A 17982-nucleotide genomic window follows, 5' to 3' on the forward strand; every position below is an offset into this window, starting at 1 on the left:
GCCATAAATACACGAATTAAAATAAAATGAAATAAAATAAAGTAGAAAACTATTTACATTTCAGTGATAAAATAACGAATTTCTATAAATAATAATGAACGTTAATTTTAAAGGCTATTTACATTTCAATAATAAAAAACTATCTATGAATTAAAAAGGTGTTTAAAAATTCTTTTTTTAAAAGCGTTAAAAGGTAACCAGGTGTTAGGTTCTTTAAGCATTTGCACACCATCACTAGGTCGTTAAAAAGCAGTTTATCCCTTACGTTTAGCCATTTAAGGGACTTCAGGGCTTCTGAAACATGATCCTATTTTCTTAAACCAGCTACGATTCTGCAGGCATAGTTCTGAACTAGCTGACCAGCCCCATGGCTACGTCCATCCTCATGGATGAACGTAGTTTGATGCCCAGAGTTATGGCCAGCCCCATGGCTACGTCCATCCGACCAAGGTTGAAATAAATACATGGGTATATTGAAAAATAAGCTGGGGAAGGCATAGCCTGCGAACAGCTGACGCATTTCCGGTGGTCGCTTCTCTCCCTCCACTATTTTCAGAGGGAGAGAAGCGACGACCGGAAATGCGTCTGCTTTTTGCAGGCTACAGAAGGCAGGGTACTGTATTTAAATTTTGTGGTTTATTGTCTGTATATTTTATTTGTATGGGTGTGTGTGTTTACTACCCCCTATTTGCCTTACAAATCATCAGTGTTGAGTAACCAGACCTTAAGATAAGGGGGGGGGGGAGGGCAAGCGGTCATCCAGACCCTAAGATAAAGTGGGGGAGGGGGAATGGGCGGTCTCCAAAAAATTTTTTCCGGTTCTTTGGGCCTCAGTTTGGTCTGAAAATAAGGGAAGGGCGGGGGCCCCCCAGTGCCCCTCCCCTGGATCTGCCACTGGTAACGGTACATACAGAGGAGGTCTTTCCAAATAGAAAAGTACTTTTTTTGCATATATAAACGTCTAAATTTTTAACATTCCTACAAATAGTAATATTTATTTTTGAAAAGCTATCATATCTAAAAGCGACTGAGTACGAGTCTGTCACTCGAAAGGCGGTTGTAAGATGACGTCACCGCTTTGTTGAAGTGCGTGATCAGGGCGAGATATACAACTTTCGGCGCGTCGCGTCCGTTTCGAAAGAAGACGAATTTTGACTCCCAAATTTGTTTCCGAGGAACTCTTCCTCTTCAGACCTAGTGAAGTTTGCTAGCCGATGCACCACTATGGGCAAGTTTGTTGAATATCCAGTGAAACATCTCATTTCATTCGACGCTGTGGAAACTTCGCCAACTTCTGCGTCACAGATGACGGTTAAAGAAATGATTTCCGAGGTAGCTAACTATCGAAGAAGGTGGGATACAGCGACAAAAGATGGTACCTACGATCAAGGGGTGGTCCAAAAGGTAGAGGAGCAGTTTCTAGTCAATTTTATTTTCCGTTCAAACTTAGAAGAGGGACATGGACTTCGCACGCTTGATGAAACGAGAAGCTTTCTGGGAAGAATTTTCTCTCGAAGAGACTTCCCACGTCCCTTGTCGCTCGAAGAACAAGAAACTCTAAACATGAGAAATGCATATGAAACTTTGTTGGCTAAAATAAAGAGGGAAGAACTAGATAGAGACTACGGACTATTAGAAGCAAGTTTACTAAAAGAGATACATCGTGTTATCTTACAAGACATTCCTCTTTCAAAGGGTTTGACGAAACCTGGAGAAATGAGCAACAAGCCTCGGATGACCGAATTTCGAGGAGAAATTTACTACTATGCGAACCCTGAAGATATGGAAAGCGCAGTTGTCAACTTATTAGACAAGTACAATTTTCTGTTTGATACTTGCACGAAGGATGGACTGACAAATTTTGAGGATTTGTGTGATTTTTTCAAAACCTGTGCTTGGATTCTCCTAGAACTTCTTGATCTTCATCCTTTTTCGGATGGAAATGGGAGATTATGTCGTATTCTTTGCAGCTATTCACTGTCAAAACTAAACCCTTTTCCCACGCCAATCTACAGTGTCTGGACTGATTCCCCTAATGATGCCTACATTGAAGCCTTAGTTGAAGGAAGAAATTCACCAGGTAGGATGTTAAATATTGTGCTTAAAAACCACCTGAGTATTACGCATTTCAACGTGGCTGAGTGGTTAGAATGCTAGACTTGCAATTCAGGGACCCCAGGTTCAATCCTGTTCTGACCGCTAGCTGGATTTCTTCTTGGTAGTCCCAAATTCAGCCAACTGGTTCGCCTCCTATCAGTTGCGATTCTTACCCGGGTATGTTTGATTAAGATTACAAGTTTCATGCATCTGCTCTGACCCACTAGCATTAGTTCTTAAAATACTGTTAAGGGTAACAGAATTGTTATTATTCTGCGTAAAGGTTGACAAGAGAAGAGAGAAATTAAAAGGGTAGGGAGCAAAGGGAAAGATACGCCTGATGGAGATGCTTTTACTGAGGTTTTCTACCTCTGCAGAATGTATCAGTGTTAGGCAATCAACTTCACTTGTGGTCATGCTGTTATTGGCTTGATAAACTGTTAAGTGCAAACTTGACACAAATGAGCTTCTAAAGAGAAGTTTGAGATGTCATAAAGTACACAAGTTTTAGAAAGAGCAATTGTTTTTTTTCGCATTTGACAAATATGTACTGTGAAGTATACACCAGGGGTTTCAGTAAGCGCTGACGGCCGATGAAACATGTCGGCTACTTTGCTTATAGAAGTTGGCTTCGGTTACTTTTTCTAGAAAGGAGAAGCAACTAGTTTGAATAATGTTGTCAACAAAAAAATATATCATAAACTCTGAATGAAAACCTTATTACGATGTGTTTTCTTAAAGGCCCACTGGCTTTATGTTATGCTTTAGTCATAAAAATTTTTGTGAACGCTTTATTTCAGTCAATTTTTCACAAGTTTCTTCATAGGTTTACGCAGAATTTGTTGAAGTGCAAAGGTACATTCATTATATCATTTGTTCATTTCTTGTAGGAATTGATTGTGACTGATAATTCAAAAGTTGAATGAAAGCTATATTTTCTTGAATGAAAAACACGCTCTTGTTCTCTATTTTCAGAATGCTGAAAATCGCATTTTAGGGCTTTTTCTAGGGAAGCACATAATTTCCAGACTGCTGACCCACTACCTCAGACCAGAGAGAGACTGCCTGTCCTTCCCAAAAATACTCCACAGCTTTCTTGACAGTTTTAATCTTGAGGGCCATTAATCCTTTTTCGTTACCTCAGGCATTTAAAAAGTGATACCAGGTACATCAAAATGATCACAAAAATGTTTGAAGGTTATCCATACCTCAGTGTTTTGAGCATTGGGCCTGAGGCCTAGGTAAGAGGCTCAGGAAATTCCAGAGGGGAAAGGGGTGGAGGAATGTAACCACTTCCACAGGGTTTAATTTTGATTCATGTTTGATCACTAATTTAGCTGCAAAACAGCAATAGAAATAAACTGGTACTTCATTCTTGGCACACAAGTAACTTGAACTATATCATTTAGGACTGTTGCTTTTCATCTTATTAATCAGGTTTTAGTTCTTCCGAAAGCATTTTGGATGCCATTTGAAAGAAATAAGGGAAACCACAACTCAATTCATGTGTTTGTGTTACTTGTTACCAGTTTCCCTAAAGACATCCATGCTGTATTAGGGATGTCCCTAATAGCTGGCTGCTGGCTACACTGTAATTTCACTGGCTGAAAAAGACTTAGCCCTTGGCTCAAATTACTCTGGAAAACAAAGACATGGGGTCAATTGAAAGGTGCAGTTAAGTCAAAAATCCAGCTTGACCAAAACAAAGGCTGTTTAGCTTTCCTCAGCTACATCCTTGCAGTATTGTTTTACATTAGTCAATCAAAAAGTGAGAGTTTTGCTTCAACAAGCAAGAGGTACAATGTAACAATTTCAGAAATCTACTTAGTTCTGTGTTTGAAATTGTGGCATGTTTATGATTGCATTCATGCTAACATTATCTCATTGGCTGTGTTCCACAGACTCCAATTAGCTTTAATAGTTACATGTACTTAATAACTCTTATAATTATACTTGTTGGTTTCACAGGTAGACATCCTTGTGCCCTTACAACAATGATAGTACAGTGTAGTTATTATCAGTGGAAGAACTTTTTTGAGGCCTTGGACAAAGAAACTGCTAGTACATGTAGAACTATTGCCAGGAAGAATGAACATGTATTGAAAAAAACAGTACATGTACTTCAAAATGTGTGTCACCAAGTTATGCAACTTTTTCCTGTCCAAAAGACATCTCGGTTGTGTCCTAATTAAATTTTTATTGGATTAGTTTCCAAGCCAGGGTTACATTTGTCAAGTTGCATCATGTTTTCCTTTTTGTGTCATTTCTTCAACTACATTTCATTAATTTTTATTGAGCATGTTGAATGATAGTACATGTAACTTTATTGATAATTATCAGGGCTCAAAGGTTAAATTTGAATTTGGTACCAGATGTAAATTTTTAGGCGTACTGCCAAAATGTTAGGCACACAGCTGAAGATTTTAGGAGCACAGCTAAGAAAGTTGGGAGCATCTGTTTCAAAAGAGAAAAGTAAAAAGCTTAACAGTGTCATGTTCATATGTCATCTTCAGTTTGTTACTTTTATTTCAGTCCTGTGATTGATAAAAGACAGCCAATTTGCTATGCAGTAATACTGTTGTGATTTATACTTGTTGACAGTACAGTTTTGACTAAAGAAAACTTACACTTGAAAAAAAGCCCAAAAACAATAAGTATGTCGAATGAGAATGAACATTAATCTTTATTGAATTTCTTAAATGCACATTGACGTACATGTTACTGGGATAGGACTTAAAAACTTTCTTACTTGGAAGAAAAAAGGCTCTTAATTAGCCTGAAATTCATCCGATTGTTTCAAGTCATTTTCTCCTCTCAACAACGTCTGAATCGACCAGCCGCTAATGCCGTACAGTGACGTCACTCACTACCCGAAAACCAGGTAGTGATTTTGATTGGTTGATTGTCTAAACATTCACATAATTATATATAATTATGAAAACTTTTAGTTGGATTGTTGCTTGATATTCAGCGGATCGCATCCCTGGCATTCTTTCGTCGCGGGTCTTTCGTGTAGTTCAAACATTTTGATAAGCTTAATCTTTATCTTAAACAGCAAAATTGCCATTGTCTTCGAAACTGAAATGCTAAATTGAACTGCGAATGAAGAATCATTGCGGAGAGTCAGTAGGTTTTTCATTTAGAGCCGCTTTGTGGTTTCGGCGGCTGGTGATTTTGTTTACGCGAAGTTTTCTGAGATCAATGTTATAATTCAACCCGCTTGCTATTTTTACCGTCAAGTGTAATGAATCTGTTCGCTTTTCTTTCTTGTTTCCTTGTTTTTTCTTCGTTAAGGACCAAATAGCTAGCTTTTTTTCAATTAAAGCAAATCATTGTGTTTTGAACTACGTGTTCCGTGTGTGTGTTTTTTTCATTGCGTGATTGCGACCGAGTTTGATTATAGAATTCAGTACAACCGGTTCAGAGTTGTACTGCATGCAGTTGATAGTTTGAACTACGATCGAAAAAAATAAAGCGATTCTGTATCATGCAGACATTTCCAAACGATATTTCCCGGCTTGCCGCTTGAAAATCGTGTTTTACTTTTGGCATGAATTAAAGCAAAGGTCAAGGAGTAGTGATGTCACTGGACGGCATTAACCGCCGGTCGATTCAGACGTTACTGAGGGAGTAATAACGACTCGAAGTAATCGGATGAAATTCAGGCTAGCTCTTAATCTGCTCTGTCTGTGTTTTGATATGCTTGACACTCTTGACTTTAGAACTGACGTTCAACATGATCGTCCATTGTGCAAGAAGCACCAGTTTTGTTCATTAGCATGTGTCAGCGGCGTTTATTACAAAACAGAAGAGTCTGGGTTGGAGTAAAACATTGAAGCAAAATTTGTGGAATCCATTGGGAGAAAGGACAAATTAAACATACGCAAATGAAAGGAAAACAATATTAACTTTATTATTTAGAGCCTGGTTGTGGTATTTCTGTATTACTTTTTCTTTTCATTGCTTGAAGCTACCATTTAACGTCTTACTATTTCGAGTTGGTAACTATGGTCAGGTTTGGAAGCAGGGGAGCAAGTCAGTCGCACTCTGCTTTGGGTCTTATAGCACACAGGTGCAATGATACATGTTTTTCTAGGCTCACAACCAAAAATCCTGTCGCATATGCGACCAGTTAGTCGTTAACTTTGAGCCCTGATTATTAAATTTATTTTTGTGTAAACTGGAGTCAATTGTTTGATGAATAAAACTTGTTGTACACTGTATGTGTAATTTACAAGTGAATGTTTCCAAACGCTGAAATACAATAGTTAGTTATGGTAACAGGACTGAGTGGAGTCCAATTCGGTCTGTAATCATACGAGTGATTAACAAAATTGGACGACCGCGTAGCGGGAGTCCGATTTGTTTAATCACGAGTATGATTACAGACCGAATTGGACGACACGAAGTTCTGTTACCAATTAATCATAACTTTAACAAAATTTGTGATATAATAGGCTATTTTTAAATCAAAACAAAAGAAATTCGAAATTTTGTTTTGCTAGCAGTGAAAAAAAAAAAGCCATTTAAGCGCGTGCGTGATGGCGCGTACTGTCCAATTACTTAGGCATGACGCGTACTGTCCTATCAAACTGTCCAATTAAGGCTGAAATCAGGGCAGTTGAGAGCCAATCAGATTTGACAATTTTGTTATAGTTATGATTACGCTGGAAATTATAGTTTTTAATTGAGTTTCTCTGAATTGACCTGGGTATGTTTCTTTGGCTCATTTTACAGATTTGCTTTACATACTTCTCCATCTACATGTAAACTATTTTACAAGGTGTTCACAGTCAGCCCTATTAATTTTAGTGACCAATTCAAGATGAACAGCTGGAGTGCACATGTGTTACCTTTTACTTCGCTCAGATTCATGTAACCTAAACAGTCAAGTGAAGCTTAGTCATTCTTTTAAACCCTTTAAATCCCAAGAGTGATCAACTTCAGTTATCTCCTAACAATATCAATACATAATCAAGAGAAAAAGGTAATGAGAATTAATAAAATAATCACCTACAGGAAAAATGCTCTCAACTTTTATCAAATTCTCCCAACTTATTTGTTAAGGAATGTACCAAGATCAGTTTAGAGAATTAATTCGTACCTGGATATTGAGACTTAAAGGGTTAAGCCCACTATATAGATCAACAGATTTTATCATTTGGTATCCAAAAAGGGATCCTACCTATCCTCACTAGTAAACTTGACTGTTTTGCTTAACCCATTTGCCCTTAACATGGTTGCCACAAGTCAGGAAATGGTCAGGGAAAATTTGAATCTTGGAGGGAAATCAGGAAATAGTGAAATTTTATGAGTATAATAATAATTATTATATTTACAGTCGACTCTCTCCTTATGGACACCTCAGTCTATAATATGGACACCTGGTGCTGGCCCTTGCCCTTTTCCAGTCATTTTATTGTAACTATACTCTCTAAAAGAAGGACACCTCTCTAAGACAGACAACAGACACTTTTGAAGCCGTGTACAGACATTTGGGAAGTGCTTTATGTGGTAAAAAAAATACCTCAAAACTGAAATGTAGGTGCTCTACATGACTGTAAATTACAAAAGTGTTTGATATTTTGTAGTCTTGCTTCAGTTCACAGAGTGTGTAATATTGTTCCGCTTTTATATCAAGAAGCCACCGCATTTGCTTGTAATGAGTGATTGACGGCACAATGGGAAAATAATTCCACTTTTGTATTACAGTGTTCCAGTTTTAGTTGTTTTATACAAGTTAAACACGGGTGTATTCATTGCAAATAGGTTCAGCTTTAAATTTACTGGTGTCACATAACCTTAAGTCTCTATAACAGGGTTCACACAGTCTTGAAAAGTCTGAATTTTGGGGGAAGTCCTTGAATTCCATTTTTCATTGCAAAGTCCTTACATTTTTGTGCAAGTCCTTGAAAAGTCCTTAGAAAATGCAGGGTTTGAAAAAAGCTGTAACTCCTGAGTTTCCTTTAGACAAGAAGCTGTTACATTTTGCTTGCCAAGGGCAATTGCTTGTTTGTCTTAAACTAATGATTTAGTTACAACATGACTTGCCTGGTCCCCAGCCTACTAGACATTGAGGTTAAAAATTTACTTGTCCAACAAAAGAATCTACTTGTCCTGGACGATCAGATGAGACTTGTTTGGAGCCCTGAAATGGCTGCAATTTTTTGTATGAACCCTGTATAAGTTGGACACTTCTCTAAGATGGACAGTCAGGGCTGGTCCCAAAGAGTTAACTGTATTCCTTTAACTCTACTTTTGTTTTCCAACATTTAACATTCTTTTATTTGTACATTTTATGCACATGAATCATGTTGTATTCTGGTAGAATATTATTCTTCACAAAATTGAACAATAAGCTGTGTTGGGTTTTCAAGAATATGAATACTTTTGTACATTATCAAGACACAAAAGAAACACATGAAATTACTTTTGAAATTACAATGATCTTCATTCCGGGGTTCCAATATACATATACATATTTATTTTATTTTATTTGCCACACAATAATTACATAAAATATAGGAAAAGAAAAAAAGAAGTGGCAAGGAGACCTAACAGAAACTATAGAAGCTTATGAGAGGTTAGGCCTCCTCGAACTGCGGGCTTCAATTGACGAAAAGATGGCGAAAAGTCAAAGATGGAAAGATTTATGAACTGTTTTCATATTTACTCAAAAATTTAATCTTCAGTTTTTCCTTAAAAGAGGAAAGGGATTGAGAGTTGATGACCTCATTGCCAAGTGAATTAAAAAACTTGGGCCCTTGAAAAAAGGGCGAGAACTTCTTAGTGTTTGTACAGCAATATGGTAGACGGTAGGCCTGGGAATTTCTTGATTGTAAGAGTGGAATTGATTGCTTTGGGAGAAATTGTTATTAAACCTTGAAGGTAAGAATGAATTTTTGCAAGAGTACATAAATTGGCCCAGTTGAAGCAAGTGGATATCATTTAATTTTTATACCAAGGTCATTAAAGATGGGGTCTGTATGAGCATTGAAATGTGATTTATTAATAATGTTAATAATGTGCTTTTGCAGGATAACAAGATGGCAGAGATTGGTTTCAAAGGTCAAAGCCCAAACTATATTGCAGTAGTAAAAATAAGGATAAATTAAGGAATAGTAGAGCATACGTAGAGACGTCTTAGGAAGAAAGAAGCTGCATCTAGATGACTTCACAACTTTATTTGCAACGTGTGATATTTCTGACTTCCAATTTAAGTTTTCATCCAAAATGACACCTAGAAAATTTGTCTCCTTTACTTTAACAATATTTTGATTATCTATACTTATTTGAATATTACAAATTGAACACTTTTGTCTTGGTTTAAAGACCATAAATTAATTTAAGTCTTTTTAATATTTAGAGAAAGCTTGTTTGCTTAAAACCAGATTGACAGTTTGTCCATCTCCAAGTTTAACATATCTGAAAGAAATTACTTTTGAAATTACAACGATCTTCATTCCAGGGTTCTAATATATAAATTTCATATATTCATCATTTCAAAATTACTTTCACTCCATTTGAAATTATCAGTTGTTTTTAATGTTAAATTGTAATCAGCTTAATCTACTGATATTGCTATTGATACTGGCATTACAATGACATGACACTTTTACTTCCATTTGATGGAAAGTCCTCTAACTGTCACATCACTTTAACATAACTCATGAACTTGGTCATTGTGATTTTGCAAAGTCATTTTTTACTTTCTCCATCAATTCAGGTTTGCATACAACATCAATAGCTGTCATGGCCATTGCCTTGCTCGCAATTAGAGTTTTCTGGTGAGCAACTTCTGTAATTGCTGCTGCAGTAAATGCATGGGAATGGTTCACAGCTGTGCTACCAATGGAGTACAAAACATGAGTTGAGGGAACAATATGAGACACATTGCCCATATCTGTTGATCCTTGCCCTTCTGGTTTAACGGAATCAAGGATAATTCCAAAGGTCTCAGCATTAGCTTGGTAGAGGTCTGCCAAGGTTGGATTGGTTATCACATTGGCATAACATGTTGAACCCCACTCGAGACAATTCACATCCTGGATGAAACAAGAGACAAACTTCGAGTAAGGAAGAAGAATTGAAACATATCAGACATCATAATATTGAAGTGTCGAAGGGGGGGAGGCTGCCATAAAAAAATACAACATAATTTTGCATGACATTGCAAAAAAATTTTGCCTCATTTGGAGGGTTAGCATAGAAAGGGAACATTTTCTCCCATACAGATGTCACTTAGGGTTGTGTAGAAAGAAACGTCTAATAAATAAACCAAGTGCTGTTATACTGTGAAGACAGCATTTTGATGTTAAACATCTACAGCATAATATTAAATTCATAGTGACGGGACTTATTTGGTTATCATTCTGTTTTACTAGACAATCTCCTTTAGGGGTCAAAATTGTAATAGAGCCTGAGCCATGCCCAGATTAGTCTCCTTTAGGCTGGAGTTAATCCTAATTTTTTTCCCTGTTTCCCCACCAAGGAGGCTGGTCCCAGGCTTATCCACCCCCAAGGCAATACTCTAAATAATTTACCTTTGAAGATAAGACTGTCTGTGTTAGGGAATTGAATGTCATCTAAACTTCTCTTCCCCAAATGTCTTTACTTGTACACTTTTAAATACTATCAATGGCAGATCCAGACCTTCAGATAAGGGGGGGGGTCATCCAGACCCTGAGATAGAGGGGGGTGGTCAGGTGGTCTCAGTTTGGTCTAAAAATAAGGGGGGACCCTGGATCTGCCACTGAATATTACCAATGGCTGAACAACTTGTCATCTTTCTCTTTGCATTTGGATCAAATGTAATCTATTTGCCACTGTCTCTGATTGCTTTTTTGATTGGTTTGTGAAAACAAGGACATAATGAGACATCTGTGCACAGGCTAATAAAAGAGGCTGAGCATATTGTACCCTGTAGGTCAGTTTTCTGATAATGAAGAAACAAATAAGACTGGCCATCACTTACCAGTGGCTGTTGCAGCTGCTTCAAAACAACTTGTCACCTTTTGTCGTAGCACTTTAACCTCCTCACTAGTTGGAGCTCTAATAGTATACCGAAGCTGGGTTTGCTCTGGAATAATGTTCGGCTTTACACCTCCTTTAGTGATGATACCATGTACTCTCCATGTGGGCTTCATTTGTTGTCGCAACATGCTTATGTTGTTATAAGCCATAACTGCTGCATCCAGTGCATTGATTCCTTCCCAAGGAAATGCTGCAGCATGAGCAGCATAACCTTTGTAGTTGACTGTGACATTTTCTAAAGCTAGAAAAGAGGGCTTGAGGACATCATATGGACAGGGATGAACCATCAAGCAGAAGTCAACATCTTTGAAGCAACCATTGTTAATCATCAAAATCTTGCCTCCTCCTCCTTCCTCGGCTGGAGTTCCAAAAACTACTATTTTTACCTTTGGCTTCTGGTTGACAGCCTCTAAAGCAATCTTTAGACCTATTTTTTCACAAAGCAAAGTGGTAAGTACCAAAAATACACTGAATACTGCTGATAAACAGTCTGATGGAATGAAAGTATTTTTAAGAATAAAATTTTTTATAAAACTGGGTACTGTACACCTGGGCTAAGCTGGTTCCCTGGGTCCTCTCCCACTCACTTGATATACTGTAAATCATCTATTAATTTAATCCCCCCCTTGGGGACAGGCTTACTTACTTCAAGCTCATTTGATTGGTGGGTGGGGGGAGGGGGGTGGGCTTATTCAAGTTAGAAAAGATGATGGTATCAGTTGTCCATAAAGACCTTAGAATACAAAGTGGATAAGCTCAGGTACAAGAGGGTTGGAGGTCATGCAGCCAAGGATCAGAATCAAATCCGAGGGCTTATTAATTTCTATTCCCCTGAAAAGGAGGGCTTTGTAGAGGGAGCTGGGGCTTATTTGAGAGGGACTAAATAGAGGATTTACAGTACTCAAAAAAAACAACCAGGAAACTAAAATAAATGACTAACAGAGACTCTTTCCATGCACAATAATTTATTGATGATATTTTGCCTCACCCCTTCCAGGGGTTACCTCTTTAGAAATTAACATTAACTCTTGAAGCTCGCTAAAAACGGAACATTTTTGTTCTTCACCCACCTTCAGAAGATGTGGCAATGTTAATTTGTCCCCTTCAGAAAAGAAGTTTTACAGCACTACTCAACTTCATTAGGAAAACTGTTTCAGCATCCCAATATTGATGACGTAACTTTCCCCTTTTTCCTTCTAAAATTCTTTCTTGGTATTTTCACCTTCCAGAAGTTGACATTTCGAATAACAATCCCCTTCATCCACAATGGAAGGGGTGGCGAATGGTACCACGAAAAAGGTGGGTCTCGGAAAATTTTGGCTGGTTCTCGAAATCTCGGAAGCATTTTTTATAAGTCTCGAAGTCGTGTTTTTGCATGGTTTGTTTTTACTTTTTTTGATTCTCAAAACTTTTTACCAAAGAGTCTCGGGCTTGGATTTCAAACTAGGATCTCGTCGTCTCGGCGAGTCTCGGATTTTACCATTCGCCACCCCTAATGTACCTTTGACCTCATGATTGACTCCCTCTGAAATCTAACAGGGGGGACCCCTCAAGAAAAATCTCCTCTGTAGGCGATGTGTCAGAATGTGGATGTAAAATAGGAAGGCATAGTTTCAAATTATCAAAATTCATAGTTGGCTCTGACGCTCAGGGGAATAGAACAAAAGAACTGAATTAGTCATGCCTAAATCTCAACTTTTATTGCCCTTGGCCTACTGAATAGACACTTGCAAGGTTTTTTTACAAGTTTTAATTACGGCCAGTTAGCGAATATACAATGACAATGATTGAAAGAGCGCCTTTAAATTAGGAAACTTACCAAGTTTAAAGGTGATAAGCTTACTTTATTTTACAAACGGTAATTGTATGGTGGGGGACACGAACTTGCCCCCCACCATACAAACGCCTGTAAATTTCGCCGACTTTGGGGAACTATATCTGTGTTAGTTTTCAACAAATCATGTTCAAACTTGGCATCTTTACTAATTTTGAGGCGTACTTTAAAGCCGTGTAGACGGATTTTCGATAACTAGTACCAGTCAAAAGTTAAAAAACCGAGAAAGGGTCTATTCGAAGGATGGTCTGACTATTCGGTTCATTAAATCCAAGCTTATACCTACAGCCGCGGCTACACCAGATTCAGCGATCAAATTGTGTCCACACGCGTGACCCACTTCTGGTAAAGCGTCATATTCACAAATCAAACCAACTGTAAGGCCTCCATCTTCACCAGTTTCAGCACGAAAAGCGGTATCCAAAGTGTAGTGAGGCGTCACATCAAAACCTCGTGCTGCTAAATACTCTGTTAGCTGATCATGAGCGTATTTTTCCTGAAAGTTCAGCTCGGGTTTCTCCCAAATTCTCTTACTAAGCCCATACAATTCATCAGAATAGGAATCGATGGCTTCCTTTGCTTTTTGCTTCAGGATTTCCTCCATAGATGTTCTTTTCCCTGGCCTGCTTGTGTCAGCGGATGGTCGCAGAAAGTAGGAAAGATTGGTATTCCTGTGGTAACCGAAAATGATTTTCGTTGGCTTCCTGTTTTCGTGTATTCACCACCATAATGCACCTTGTTTGCCCCCCAAAATTTAGCATAACCACTGTCTTCTCTTGGGACGACTGTATTACCCAGGAGAAATTGGAAACAATGGTTATCCGAAATTTGGGGGTGGTGGGGGGGGGGGGGTAGACAATGTGCATTATGGTCTGTGTAAAAATGGTGAATTTAGTCATATTCCATTTGTGATTGAGCGTTTTCACCCACGTGGCCAGCATATATGCAAAGTTATCGGAACAAATGAAAGTATTTACATAAGAAAAAGGTTCATCTCCCACAGGATTGTCTTGGAACACTAACATGGCCACCATTTCATTGTTTTGGAACACCAATATGGCCGCTGTGACGTCATGTGAAAACTCTCTATCGCTGGAAATTTTTTCCCAACAGCGCGCGCTCTCATTGGTTACTTCGAGGTCACATGACATCCAACAATGAAACTGTTTCCCGCCAAAATCTCTGAGCGAGCAAAATCTATAGCTACGTGCAAACGGACCCAACATTCACGGGCTAAAAGTTTGACCTATTTCAAACTTTGCCCGACAACTCACAAAACCACGCAACAACATGGCGAGAGAGTGTGGAAACGGACTCAGCATGTAACATCCAACAATATTGCGTCCATTTGCACGGGAGTAACAGTGCACTGTTACACGCAAATGTTGACCAACGACTGCCGTTACAGCGAGGTTTAATGAATTTCCAGCTTCAAAATTTCCAGCTATAGAACAAATCACCTAAAGACTGGTCCCTCGGGAAACAGTCAATTTTGTTTCCCTCGACTCCGCCATTTAGATTCCCTGGAAACAAAATTATCTGTTTCTCTCGGGACCAGTCATTAAGTGTTTATTGTCGTCTTTAATTTTGCTATTGATTTTACTGATTTATTCGTCTTCTGGAATCAGTAACAGGCTAAAAGGTTTTGACCTGAGTTGTTCGTACTCTAACTGATTTCCAGTCACCTCAAGGGACAAAGCATATGAATGATTGGCAGTATTTCTCGCTAGGAGACTAAGAACAAAATGAATTTTCCCCAAAAGTAAATCTTGAGGTTTCCTTGTGCCTTCACGTTTAATTATTAAATTGAAAATGAAGGAAATGGGTGGATTGGTGTCGAATCTATTTTGTTTGGATAAAAAAATTGACATTTCTGAAAGAGGATAAACATACCCAACTTTCTACGTTTGGAATGAATGTACACGAATCACGGCTAAAATAATTAAAGTTTTAAATAATTCAAGATAAAATTTGGGCATTTGAAATGATGTTTTCCCTCACGATTTTTGCATTGAACGGTCGTTCCAAGCGTGAATTGTTAGAAATATTTAATATGAATTAGAAAAATGCCATCGCTCGATTTCTTTTTTTTAAACCGCCCACCAAGTGCTCAATAATTTACGATTTTTAGCAAAATGGTCACGTGATATAACACGCGACTTACAAACACAATATTTATACTTTAAAATGATAAAGACGATGAGTTCTTTATATGTGCCAAATTTTGATTCACTCCTATCATCTATGCCCACGTTACAGCCAACAATTCATTTCCCACAGGTAAACCCCTTAGTCCTAGGCCTTAACTACCTGAGAGGGGAAAAAGGGAACACTGAGGAACAGGGGCAGAGAGGGACAGTAGACAGGGGAACAGGAGGAACAAGAACAAGGGAACGGGGGGAACAGGTGGAACAGGAGAAAAAGTGGAACAAGGGGAACAGAGGAACACGGGGAACAGGGAAAACAAGGGTAAAGGGCAATAGGGGCAACAGGGTAACAAAGGCAACAGGGCAACAAGGGGAACAGAGGAAAAAGGGTAATAAGGGAACACGGTTAAAAGGGGAATAGGAGGAACAGTCGAACAAGGGGAACAGAAGAACCAGGGGAACAAGGGGATCAAATGGAACAGGGGAACAGGAGGAACAGTGGAAGGAACAAGAAGAAGGTTTGAGGGTGCGTAAAGGTGTATAGGCAACAGGGTACTGTTCTACGGTCCCATTTGTTAAGTACATTAGAGGCCCTTAATTTGCTACCAGCCGTTCACGAAGTACCAAACCACCATGGTGGACTGGGACTGGGACAAGACAAACAAAGAGCAGTGCTTGACCGCTGCAATAATACGTTGCGGGCACAGTAGTTTGTGGTGACACTTTCATGAACGACAGTCTCGCTTTTCGCCAGGAAACATCGGCAGCCACAAAAGAGAGAAAGAGAGTGTCAACCACTGCAAAAACGTTTCCATCATTATATCATCATTACGTACTAGGTCACTATTATTGTTATTAGGTCATCATTATTATCAGTATCATGTTAAACGCACTTTTCGGAAATTTATTAAGAGTTAGTGACAAATAAGTTTTGATACCCGAGCATTTAAACGATCGAACTTATAGAAAAGTAAGGTTTCAATGTTGTGGCTTTGAAGTGAAGAGAAGTTCCTCTCCAGCGTAAAGGGTAGAGGTCTCCTGGTGTCGAGATTTTGTTTTACGCTAAAAGGTTTGCTTTTCATTATTTTATAATCATCTTAAACCCTGTTTACATGGAGTGGGGGACCCCGGTTTAGTGGAGTAGGTTTCTTTGTTTTGTGTCCCCGAGAGCGTGAAAACAAAAGAAACCAACCCCACTAGACCGGGGTCCCCCACTCCATGTAAACAGGGTCTTAGTTGACTTAAAGCATGTTCCAGATTGTTCTCAAGTTGGAATAATGATGAACTCTGAAAACGCGAACTCTATTTTCTGTGACGTTTACGCCGCTGTCGTTGTTACTCCCTTATATCCCCGAGAGACTTACCTTGCGAATACTACTTGTGTTGTTGTAGTTTTTTTTTTGTCATCCCGTCTTTTGTTTATTATAAGTATCCCAATCAAGATTTCACTCGACAGAATCTTTGTAATCGCAGCGCCACATTTCTTCGTGCCAAACAGCAGACCTGCAGAAAGAATAATCAACAGTCAACGGGCCACCAATGGGATTTTAGATTAGCTATCTCGCGCGACATTTAAAAACATGTGACCTTTCTCGCACTTCTCAGTTCCGAACAGAGCAAAACAGTTTTTAGATTGTCTCTTATTCCAAAATCTTTCAAATTTGTTCCTTTTTACGTAAGAATATAATGTGGGAACCCTTCAAAGCACGGCGTACAAGACGGAAGAATGGAAGAATTGAGGACTGAAAAAGTCTAACTAAAGAAAAAGGTGAGAGAAACTTCCGACGTTATCGGAGTTTTAATACAACAGAAACCGCTCGTTTCAATGCGAACTCAAGCAGTGGAACTGCACCGCAACAATATTTCGACATTTTCGATCAGTTCAAGCCAGATAGTTTACGGATGAACGAGAAAAACATTTGAGGGCGGAATATTCCTCGCCCTTTATAAAACCAAGTACGTGAAACTATTTACACCTCGACTGAACCAACTTGTATCGAAAGACCTTGTATCGAAACGACTGGTAACCGTGACTACATTCCATTCACGAAAACAATTTGCATGATTGTTTGTTTGGATAAACCAAGTAGAGACAGGGCTTATCTATTACGAATGATTTGCAAGACGGTTGTTGTTATTGTTCATTTTGGTGTTGTGTATTGTTGTTTTATTTTACATGAACAAAGCACGGCTGAAGATAAATGTGCAACTCTTGAACAGAGAAACTAATTGAAAGAACTGTGCACTCTTCAGTGAGTCACAGATATCGTAAGATTAATTCTTCTACTTGTGTTTCATCAGGGAATATATAACTTTCTTTATTTCCACCAGTTTCACGAAAGGGCTAGAATTTACAATTTTACAGTACTGTCAGAAAATCTTGTAATATTTTGTAAGTAACATAACTGCAGTGCCTAAATTTGTACTTGCAATTTGTTCCGGTGTCCAAGTGAAACACATTCACTTCACAAGCGTGTTAGTTATCAATCAGCCTTGCTGGGAAACCACTCTACCTGCAGATATAACGTAAAGCACAAAATAATGAAGGCCGGAATGAAGGGTCATGGTATTTTATCATTTTACCCTCTGTACACTTCCTTGATCTTCTTACAACTACCCGGTGTAACTGCGAGGCAATAACTTTGCGGTCAAACAAAAATCTATCCTAAAGGTTATTTTTGAGAGATTTGTAGTGATGAAGTCGTTTGCACTTCATTGCGATAGAGCGGTTTTCGTATGACCTTGAAAAATGGTTTCAGTAAGTGTTCGTTATTTGTTTTATCAGCCAATGGATGAAAAGATCAAAACATGGCCTCTTCGTTTTCCCGCCAAAGAAAACCCTAATATGGAGTAGGCATTGTTCGATTGGCC

The 17982-nt window shown here is 38.5% G+C and overlaps 3 protein-coding genes across 3 annotated transcripts in view; 1 reads left to right on the plus strand and 2 right to left on the minus strand.

Moving 5' to 3' along the window:
* Nucleotides 1–17982, minus strand: part of LOC140928239 (uncharacterized) — a 240002-nt gene that overhangs the window by 85935 nt on the left and 136085 nt on the right. The window lies entirely within an intron of this gene.
* On the plus strand, nt 1180–4822 carry LOC140928232 (uncharacterized). The gene is made up of 2 exons (XM_073377954.1): nt 1180–2080; nt 4066–4822. Exons 1-2 carry the CDS (start codon nt 1225–1227, stop codon nt 4287–4289), a joined length of 1080 nt encoding a protein of 359 aa, XP_073234055.1. The 5' UTR covers nt 1180–1224; the 3' UTR covers nt 4290–4822.
* LOC140928231 (xaa-Arg dipeptidase-like) lies at nt 8674–13619 on the minus strand. The gene is given in 4 exon segments (XM_073377953.1): nt 8674–10128; nt 10130–10142; nt 11072–11557; nt 13247–13619. Coding segments are annotated over 4 exon segments (1173 nt in total). The 5' UTR covers nt 13569–13619; the 3' UTR covers nt 8674–9776.

The sequence above is a fragment of the Porites lutea genome, chromosome 2 (genome assembly GCF_958299795.1).
Source record: "Porites lutea chromosome 2, jaPorLute2.1, whole genome shotgun sequence".
In the NCBI taxonomy this organism is placed as follows: Eukaryota; Metazoa; Cnidaria; class Anthozoa; order Scleractinia; family Poritidae; genus Porites; species Porites lutea.

Coding starts and splice junctions, on each gene's coding strand:
- LOC140928232 (XM_073377954.1), top strand. CDS start 1,225: ATGGGCAAGTTTGTTGAATATCCAGTGAAACATCTCATTTCATTCGAC. Junction 2,081..4,065: donor TGAAGGAAGAAATTCACCAG/GTAGGATGTTAA, acceptor TTGGTTTCACAG/GTAGACATCCTTGTGCCCTT.